The sequence below is a fragment of the Otolemur garnettii genome, unplaced genomic scaffold (genome assembly GCF_000181295.1).
Source record: "Otolemur garnettii isolate 467f Iridium unplaced genomic scaffold, OtoGar3 scaffold00012, whole genome shotgun sequence".
NCBI classification, from domain to species: Eukaryota; Metazoa; Chordata; class Mammalia; order Primates; family Galagidae; genus Otolemur; species Otolemur garnettii.
Genome location: NW_003852407.1, coordinates 15,776,581 through 15,787,048, shown reverse-complemented (window position 1 = coordinate 15,787,048; position 10,468 = coordinate 15,776,581). Strand labels below are relative to the sequence as shown.

General features: G+C 42.0%; 2 protein-coding genes across 2 annotated transcripts in view; one reads left to right on the top strand and one right to left on the bottom strand.

Moving 5' to 3' along the window:
* SLC39A6 (solute carrier family 39 member 6) overlaps positions 1–9,035 on the bottom strand; it is a 23,554-nt gene extending 14,519 nt beyond the window's left edge. The window contains exons 1-5 of the mRNA XM_023510166.1: positions 8,703–9,035; positions 6,035–6,781; positions 4,265–4,448; positions 3,425–3,594; positions 418–646 (exon numbers count right to left, since the gene is read on the bottom strand). Of these exons, the coding sequence (XP_023365934.1) occupies positions 418–646; positions 3,425–3,594; positions 4,265–4,448; positions 6,035–6,772 (1,321 nt within the window). The 5' untranslated portion in view covers positions 6,773–6,781; positions 8,703–9,035. The remainder of the gene's footprint in view (positions 1–417; positions 647–3,424; positions 3,595–4,264; positions 4,449–6,034; positions 6,782–8,702) is intronic.
* Positions 9,036–9,327: 292 nt separating this feature from the next.
* The window catches only part of ELP2 (elongator acetyltransferase complex subunit 2), a 48,544-nt gene continuing 47,403 nt past the window's right edge, over positions 9,328–10,468 (top strand). The window contains exon 1 of the mRNA XM_012802007.2: positions 9,328–9,672. Coding sequence (XP_012657461.1) covers positions 9,535–9,672 — 138 coding nt within the window. The 5' untranslated portion in view covers positions 9,328–9,534. The remainder of the gene's footprint in view (positions 9,673–10,468) is intronic.

The following is a 10,468-nucleotide window of genomic DNA, read 5'->3' as shown; positions in this document are numbered from 1 at the left end:
ACAGATTTGCTTAATCACATCAGATAAGAAGAGGTACATTCCAAAGGTATTTTTTACCAGAAATAAAGAGCCTACTGTTCAACTTTATACTATTTTCTGATCGAATTTGCAAAGGGTAAGCCTGTGAAACAAAATAGAACATTCAGCTACTGGGTGAATAATACCTTGGTTGTTCATATACATGCTTATCCTTGCCTTTCTTATCCTTTCATGAGTTTTGAGGAAGTGTAGATAGAAAACTCCAGGGTTATTAAGATTAAAAAATGCTCTATATGAATGCCTCTGGGACCAAAAGGTACTTTAAGGGTACTGAATGTCCTCTCAAAGATCATAGAACCTGGACACGTTACTCTAAGAAACTAGTTAGAACACTACTATACATAAATGTCTGGTACATATTAAGTACTTATAGTATACTTTTTCTTACCTTTTTCTTCTTATCTTTAAATTGTTTGATCAATGTGAGTAGATGTTCAACAAGAAACATGAAATACAAGCCTCCTAGTGCTGTCAGACCCTTCCATGTGGAATCAAAATAGGTACTTTCTTCTATGTTTTGAGAAGACAGATGACTGAAGAGTGGTCCTCTTTTCATTTCTATTGCCGGTTCTTCATGGTTATGACTATGATGGTGACTTGCATGAGACTAAAGTCAAAATGATATGTAATTTATAAATTAGTTTCACATGTGTCAGAAGAGTTGGCTAAGACAGTAAGATCACATTTGAAACCATTCTGAATTAGGCAATTATTCAGATACTTCAGAGTTGAGGGAAAGTGTAACACATTAAAAACAAAATGACCGGGGAGGGGGGAGGTTTGACAGAGGGAGGGTAAAAGGTGGGATCACACCTATGGAACGTAGGACAAGGGTACAAGTTAAATCTGTGAAGTGTAGAACATAGATGTTTTGGCACAATAATCAAGTAAATGAGGTGAAAGCTATGTTGAATGGTTTAATGTAACCACATTAGATTGTATAAAAAAAAATCAGCACATTGTATCCCATACATGCATGAGTGAATTCACGATCTATGTATATTTGACTTAATAAAATAAAATTAAAAACAAAACAAAATAAAATGATCAACAAGCAACTAGCTCTCTAGTATTTAATGTACATGATGGGCTATGGCACTTAACAGAGTGGGTCTGTTCAGTGTACAGATAGACACATTCCCCAGGGGTCCTCATAACAATACATAGGCAGTATTTTCAATGTTTGACATATTACCATGGCCACAAACAGCAGGAAACTGCTGGACATAATGGGCACACAGTATCTACTGCTTGTATTGTTGGCTGAAAAGCCCATAGCAATGTCATCAGATGGGTCTTGTAAAATCCTAGTCTGTATGTAGCGTTGGGCCTCGGAAGGCACCTGAGATGCAGGGGCTGTGATGCATTCAAACACTTGAGTGCAGGGGTAGCCGCTGCTACTGAGTGTTAGGGAGCTGGTATGAAGCACACTAGCAGAGGTGACACCAGGGGCAGGGCAGGGTGGGGGCATCCACAGAGAACCACCAGTGCATGCATGTGCCACTTTGTGCTGTGGGTATTCCTGAACATCCACTGTCCGGTGGTCAGGGAGCTTTTCACAGCAAAATAGTGTTCTTTCACTACTGAATGGAACATATGATCTATAGTGCTCTAGGAACAGAATGACTTTCTTTTCTCACTTACGTAAAAATCTTTAAAAGAAATCTTAAAAATGAGAGCCAAATATTTTCTACATGAGCACCTATCCCAAGTATATAATGGAAAATAAATTTCACTTTATTGAACTTTTATTGGGTGTCAAAAAGTACAAATCTCTAAATATAGATATAAATTCAACTCTGAAGAAAACATCTTTAAGTTTCTTGGCTAAAGGGTCACATATTTTATTTCTGCGGCAATTACACTAACAGGTAAGTAAATAATTTACATTGTCGCAATGTGTCATAGTACTAACACCTGAGAAGAATTTGTCTCCTTTTATAAAGTAGGTTCCAAAAAGTTAAACTGTCTATATTTAGTAAATTCCCTTAAAAAGAAAAGCAAAATATGTGAACATGTATTAAGATCTACCACAAAAAGGCAGCTTTCAGTTACCAATTAAATATATCCCCCCCCAACACATAGTGAGGAATTTGACATTTAAAAAAATGTTTTTGAGACAGGGTCTTACTCTGTCACTGAGGCTGGAGTACAACAGCACACAGCTCACTGCAAGTTATGAAATATATAGAGGGTACCAAAAAAAATGTATTCACATTTTAAGAAAGGAAAAAAAATTTACACCATTTTAATAGAACATGAATACGGGTCACCTCCAGCCACCTCTAGTCCACCTCTCTTATAATTCCAAAAGTCAAATGTGACTTGAGTATTACAAATTTGATACATTATTTGACTTTTACAAAGAAAATTATGCTTACTTCTGAAGAGAGATAAAGTTTGTGCTTAGCAAAGTGGTTTGCTACTTTCTCTTTCGCCCACAAAGGGCACAGAAAAATAAATAAAAGAAATGCTAGATTTTTTGTCTATTTTCACAGAGGATTTGAAAAACAACTTCCTGGACAGTACCAAGTAGAATCTTCACGTGAGCATGTACACAATTTCTAGAATAAAAAATAAATTATTTCCATTTATATTTGTTTATAAAACATGTGTTGCTCTCAGTTAAGGAATTTGAAAAAAAGAGAGCATTCTTTATTATGTTCCTTAGTGTAATAATCTCTGGTAATAATTTTTGAAATTTTTCATCATTAAAAAGTACATCAATTCACATATATATTTTTGAAAAGTTAAGCCTCATAGGTATCAAAAACTTAAGAACACTGACATATTGCAATATAACTCATCTGAACAAATTATTTCTTCCCTTTAGTTTTATGTTCAAGAAAATTTTAATCATAAGAAATTAGCTTAGACATCTACACTAGGTTCTAACAGATATGACAGAAGATAAAGCTTGTCTAGTTCCGAACAAATTTCTTCACAGGTTCATCATGTGCAAGTAATGGTGTAAGGAGTTCAATTTAATATGTTTCAAAACATTTTGCGGTTCTTTTCTATAATGTGATGTGGTATTTTCTACTTCTGAATTTTGTTATATAAATGTAACGACGTTTCTAACAAAAAAGGCACAAAGAACAATAAGCAAATGAATAGATCAAATAATTGCAAATTATATTACAATTTATTGGAACAAAAGTAGCCTATTTTAAGGTCTGGTGAGGGTTAGCAATGATTTAGAAGTTTTTTCCTTTCTTAAAATGTACACACATTATTTTGTACCCTCTATATTTTAAAACCAACTTCTCTGAACCAAATTTCTAATGTTTTTACAAATGGATGTAAAGAATTCTACTACAAGCCAAAAAAATTTTTTTTCAATGCTCACTAATAAAGCACTAATAGGACAAATTACTATACTTACATGTGGAAGAAGGTGTAAAAAAGCATCGCCGCTTAAAGTCCCAACAGCTAATGCCACAAGGAAACTTAGGAGAAATTTGAAAAACACTCGATTCATGAGAGGCACTAAGATAACTCCCAGCAAAGATAGGAAACTGATGATGGAAATGGCTATGAAGCCACCAACCCAGGCTGTCAAATGAAACAAAGGAAAATCATACAATTAAATAAACTTCAATGAGAGATTTTTGTAGAGTAGCAAGCAGCCATGTAAAGGCAGAGAAACTAAAGAAACACAAGTTCAGTGCAAATAGGACGGTAGGCAATAGCATAATAACCAAGAAACTGGTTGGTCAAATGAACCACCTGATGGTACTTAGGAACTGTCCGGCTAAGCTGTGTGGGAAATTCTTCACATGGGGGTGAAAGTGAAAGGAAACCAGGAAGTGAATAATTTCTTCAGTAAACAAGCCAGTTATTCCTTTCTCATTATAGCTTTTGAGCAATGTGACCCTATAGGGGAGCTTATCAATAAGAACATACCAGAAGTAAGTTCCAAAGAAGAGATGAACCCTGACCACCTTCTCAATGACAGGAGATAAAGATCCCAAATTTCAGATGATTTTGACACCTCCTGTAGAATGACTCCAGACAAACCAGAATCTTAAGTTTTATTTTCTGAGTTTTTAAAAAGGTAATGCTAATATCCTTGCTTACTTTCTACCTATCCAGGGCAGAGAATAACTAAAATGACATATTTGGAATTACGCTGAAAAACAAATAGGTTGATGAGAATATAAGGAAAAGTGGAACACAAATGTATCTACTGGAAATTGTTTTTATGTAAAAAAGGCAACTCTACCTATTTGTAAAGAATAGGTCTTTGGAGGGATTTCAGCCTTCTTTTCACTTGTTGTATGAATCAGACAAGATCTGGCATCAATTTGATTGATGATGGCTGGGCAGAGATAGCTGAACTCTGTGGCATTCAGTGGCACCTGGATGCTCAGGCCGTGAGATGTAAGTAGTTTTGATGCATTGAAACACTGAGGAAACAAAACAGTGAAAATCACCAAAAGGCATTCCCATTAGATAATCCCAAATGGTACTTTGATGACACAACACCCTTTCCTGAATGAAGCTACTTCTTTATCTTTTCAAGTGAATGCAGATAAAAATCAACTTTTGTTTTGAGTACTTTGAAACTTGCCTCTGGCTACTTGGAGATACTATGTCTCATGATGGTATCTTTCCTGTCTACTTCTTGGGAGTAGTTACATCACCAGTCTACTTCTTGGGAGAAGTACTTACATCACTAGTCATTTAGAGCGAAAGCCTCAAATGGAACAAGCTTGAGGATAAATGGATTCACAAGCCTGTTAACTCATTGTATAAACCTATTAAGGAAATGAGCCTTAATTTCGAAATGGAGTTTCATTAGAGACTAAGAAATATGCTGCTTTAGTACTAATGCTATCCTAGTTGGCCTAAACAAGCCCAAGACATGTTGCGCTCTCAGTAATGACCCTGCTTGCAAAAACTTAGCTGAGTTTTGTCTACATACCTGGGGAAATCGTTCTCTACAATGAGGGAATATTAAATTATACAGATTACTCTTGCGGAGGGCAACGCTGGTTAATAAAACAAACCTGTACTGACAGGCAGATGTTTTCAACAATTTTAATTGGGAGACTAGCTAAGCTTGAAGGAACTCCTCTATGCAATCTAATCTTCCCTACCCCCCCAATTAGCTTTAGTTCTTGTTTATCTTCTGTAAAGACAGTTTAAACTCCCAGTATTCTCAGTACTTAGAGCAAACTTCATCCCAATGTCGTTATTGCTATGATCATCACTGGTATTCTAGAATTTGTATAGTCATATGCTGGTTTGAATGAAGAACTTTAAGTTTTGCTTATTAAAGTATACCAACTAATTCCTTCTTGGTATCTCTCAGCCAACCTGAATTATGTATGTACAGTCTGGAAGTCTATTTTAGAAAAACCACATGAACTTAGAACCTTGCTGCCCAGAGTCTGCCCTTGTCCAACAAACATGATTATTCTTGGTAGCTTTTCCAATTTCAACCAACCCCCGCAGAAGTTACTGTGGTCCTTCTGCCAAGGAAGTAGCAGTGCTCTTTTTGGCATTCTTTAGCCCCTTTGGTCACACCTTCCCCTAAGACATGGATTTCAACTCCTGCTTTTTCAACCCCTCATTTTCTACTTTTTTTTTGTCCGGGGCTTGGGTTTGAACCCGCCACCTCTGGCATATGGAGCTGGCACCCTACCCTTTTGAGCCACAGGCGTCGCCCCTCATTTTCTATTTTTTATTAGTAACATTCACTTCTACAGACTTTCTCTAAAAATAACCCTGATATCTTCCTATATTTTACATTCATATTAGACAAAAATAGCAGGTAGCAGGATGCTAACCAAACAGCTGTCCCCCAAGTTGTGTATTAGGAATGTTTATAAAATAGCAGGCACACCTTGAGGCCAAGTACCTTGCTGAGAAGATAGAAATTCCCTTTTCAATAATGTTCCCATTTTATTTTACTTTGAACTCCTTACAATTAAAGTAGCAATGACAGGACACACAGGTATATTAAAAGAATGAACAGCGCTTATCTTACCTCCTGAGTATTTTCATTTGTGTTTCTGGAATACATAAAGCCTTTTCGGGGCTCACTCACAGATTCATTTGTTTTCCTACCAACTAGCCGGCTTACCCAGCTCTTTTCTGCGATACTGGGTGGAGTGGAATTGCTTATATCTTTGGGGAGGAGTTTTCCAGGTTTTGGAGTCTCAATTGTTTCCAGATAGTGAGTTCCTTCAGAGACAGCATTATACACAGCTGAGGTCACTTCACTAGCACTAACACTCTCCTTGACATTCCTTCTACCATTGGTGTGTTCTGCTCGGTGAGATCCTTTCCCCTGGCTGTTTCTAGACTCTTTACCTGAACTATCAGAGTCATGATCTGGGCAAAGAGTTTTCCGATTATTTTTACTGGATGCAGCGTGATTATGGTGAGAGTGACGATCGTGGTCAGAATGATGCTCATGGTCAAAGTGATGCTCTCGGTCATGGTGTATGTGGATTCTTTTAATTTTATCTATGCCTATATTTTGAAGTAATTTTCTGAACCCTTCAACTGACAAGGAATTATTTTCTCCATAGCGGTAGAAAAGCTGTTGTAGATGGCGTCGCTGTGTGGTAACTGCCAAGTCAACATTAATGCCAGATTCCCAATTTGGATTAATTTTCTCAGTGGTCTGAGGAAAAGCAGCAGCTGATTCTAGTTCACGAAGGGGATTTGTAACTGAAAGGGTGAAGGTCAGGATTAAGATTACTGACAAATTCCTCGCCATTTCACCTTCCTAAAAAAGAGAAAAAAAAAGAATTCTTGGCTCACTTCTAAAACAACTTGAATTAAGAAACTTCATAGGGAAGATTGATGTCTAATCAAATAATCAAGGTTTCCAGGGTGTCACTTGGTGTGACTAGTGTGGGGCCAGGTACTGCACAGAGAACTAGAGTCCCAGAGTCTACTCTTGCATTGCCCAAACATATGAAACAACTAGAAAATAGCTGAGTGCTAAGAGATTGCAATTATCAGAGTCAAAGCAATAGTGGTGCAGAGACAAGAGAGATCCACATGGCCATACCCGTTCTGACACCTTCTTACTGTCCTGAGGACAGAACGATTGGAAATAAAACCTAACTACTTGCACTATCATCATCATTTCATAAAAGAATCTCTGAACATCCAGAAAGTAGAAATGATAATCTCAAAATTCACATTAAAAGTTTTTTTTTTTTAAACTAATACTCTCCTTATAAACAAGTTCACTTAAGGCCCCATTCCCCCATCCCATTACCTCAAAGGTGTTTACTTCTACCAGTTTCTTGTGTGTCTGTCAGGATATTTTCTATGCATACTCAAATACATGTGTACTAAATGGGATCTTTTCTCCCGCTTGAGAATGAATCAGACAAGTTGCCATGTCTGTATACACTGATTTACCTAACTTTTCAATGGCTGCTTAATGATAATAGTTCTTTAAAGTAAAATGAGGTCCAAGAAAAACTCATGTTGTTTTTTACATTGCTGCAAACCAGTGGAAAAAAAAAAATTTTTTTTTTTTTTAGAGACAGAGTCTAACTTTATCCCCCTCAGTAGAGTGCCATGGCGTCACAGGTCACAGCAACCTCCAACTCCTGGGCTTAGATGATTCTCTTGCCTCAGTCTCCCGAGTAGCTGGGACTACAGGTACCCGCCACAATGTCCGGCTATAAACAAGTGAAAATTTTAATCACAGTTACTCATCCCCATAATAGAGCTCGGAGCCAAAGGCCTATGTTCCAAAAAGGAGTTAGGAATCAAGTTGGGGCTTGAAAAGCAGAATTCAGTTAAGCAGAGGAAGGTACAGTCAGATAAGCAGATAGCTCAGGATGCAGCAGGTGTCCAGCACCAATGGTGGATGGTAGCCAAACACAGGTCTCCGACAAAAGACGCAGAGGTCAGGTTTCCGACCAAGTAACAGCATTAATGGGACAACCAAGCTCTACAACTGTCTGCTGTTCTTCACTTCATCTGCAAAGCCAGTAAGGCCGTGAAGGAAGAAAACGCATGAAGGAACGTATGTGGAAATGCTCCCGAAACTCCATGTGTTTGCACGAGTGCGGTTTATCAGACTGGGAGCAGCGGACAATGGAGGCACAGTGCATAGCTAGCTAAAGCAGGACGAGGGTCCTCAATCATTCAGAACCTGAAGTTATGAAAATTCTTTCGATAGGCAAAAGAGAATCCTTTGGAAATCATTCCCAGGAGATCGACGAGGAGCGGGGTGGGTGGGGACAAGCACAGGGGGCCGCTCCAAGCCTTTCTCCAGGGAGGATGCTGAGGGCGGTCACGGCCCGTCCGCCGATCTCCTTCCCTGCAAGCTGGCGTGTGTTGGAGGAAAAAAGAAAGCAGAATGAAAAGGCCTTGGAAAAAAGACGAGTGGAGAAAACGAAAAGGAGGTCACAAAGCTTTGCCTCTCAGGGCTTTCTAAACAGTGCCTTTTTGGAATATGGGATAAAAAGTACAAACCGTCTCCTCAAAAAGTCCTCTGCTGGACCCCGACGCTTATCTGGGCACCCCAAGTGGGAAGTCTGGCTCTTTGGGGCGACAGGGCATCTGCGGGGGACTACTCCCGGCCCCCTCTGCAGTCCCCTGTCCCGTGCTCAGGACCCCCGAGGTCTCCGCAGTTCGTCCTGCCCGCCTCATCGCCCCTCTCCTGGCCCCGCAGGACTCACCTCTCCGCCGTCTCGCCGTCCCGCAGCCCGGCCCCGCGCTCAGGTTCGGTTCTGCGGACGGTCCGGAGGACTCGGAACCTGCCCGCGACGGTCTCTCCTACAGGGCGCGAAGAAGCAGCGGTCTCATGGACCTGGCTGCCCCGCGCTCCGGGGGTACCGCCGCGCAGTCACCCGGCAGCCGCGCCCCTCGCTTCTCAGCAGCCGGAGGACAATCACTAATCACTGCCACGCGCAGCGCGCGGCCGGGAACCACCGCCTCCCTCTGCCATGACTGCGGGGCATGCGCAGTGCGACTCCGGAACCCGGTCTCTCAGACCGATCCGCTTTCCGCGTGTTCGCCGACGCCGCGGGGCGCGCAGGGGCGGGAGGCAGGGGCGGGAGGCAGTGACGAGATCTAAGTAGACTGTGAGCAGTTTTGGGGGGCGGGGGGTCCTTTCCTTGATTCCCTCCGCGTCCCTGCGCTTCCTTGAGGCCTCAGACTGGCTCGCCAAGGGCCCCCAGGCCAGCCCCCGTCCGCTGCTGGGGGCCAGGCCGTAAGGGGCAGCGGGAGGTTCCCAATGCCTCCCTGCACGCGAGCCCGGTCCTTCTCGGGAGTCCCGACCTCCGAGGGCCAGGCTTCGCTCGTGGGACAGAGGCCTTGTTCGACACCGCGTGGAGATTAGGGTGTTTAATAGGGAACTGCACCAGCCGGGGCGGGGCCGCCCGAGTCCCGCCCTCGGCCGCCTCCGAAACGCGGGCCGGATGTCGCCCGCAGGAGAAGCGGCCACACTAGTGGTTCCTCTGCGAGGGCGGAAGTGCGCGTCTCGCTCTGGACTGCCGACTCGCCAGCAACATGGTGGCACCCGTGCTCGAGACTTCTCACGTGTTTTGCTGCCCAAACCGGGTGCGAGGTGTCCTGAGCTGGAGCTCCGGGCCAGGAGGACTTCTGGCCTTTGGCACGTCCTGCTCTGTGGTGCTCTATGACCCTCTGGTAAGAGCAGTACCAGGTGCCAGACCCCCGGTGCTTACGGGGCGGAACCGACGGGGCGCGCTGCGGGCGCAGTTGCCGCCCCCGACCTAGGAGGCGTTTCTGGGTTGGGGCAAGGACTTGGGCGCGCCGGACTCGCCCCACGCCGACTGGCACGCGGATTCCTCCTAGGTCTTCGCGGCCCTTGTCCTCCCTGTCAGTCGTGCTATTATCCCCACGCTATGGGGCGTATGATGAGAATCTTATCTGAAGCTTTCCTTGGTAACTGTAGTACTTTTAAGGAATCACTCTGGGTTTTAAAAGAATTGAAATTTAGATATAAAGCCATCGTCCCATAGATGCTGTCTCATTTTCGTGTTTCACTCGTGTTGGTTAATGAAATTTCCTTCTGTTGAATTTCAAAGAGACGTTACCTATATTTTAGCATCGAGAATGGACATTTTTTAAAAAGTGCCAATTTGGGGCAGAGGTCGTAGGGAAAGGGGATCCTAAGCACTGGTGATAAGGCAGAGTTTCGCTGCATTTCACCCAGTTAATTATTTTCTTGACCCTGTCCCTACTCAAGTGAGCAGTTTTGGCGTTCTTTCCAGAGTTCACTGTGATCCCATTCCCACAAGCTAATTTTGGACGACACAGTTTGTGTTTCATCTCAAAAGGAGATTCATTATAAAAAGTAAAATGCTGAAAATTAAAATGCATACCGAGATGGCTATATGTGTTTGTTGTACTGTTTTATCAATTTAATTAAAAATTTCATTATACTCACACCTTTTGCGGATTGAATTTTTTTTTTTTTTTT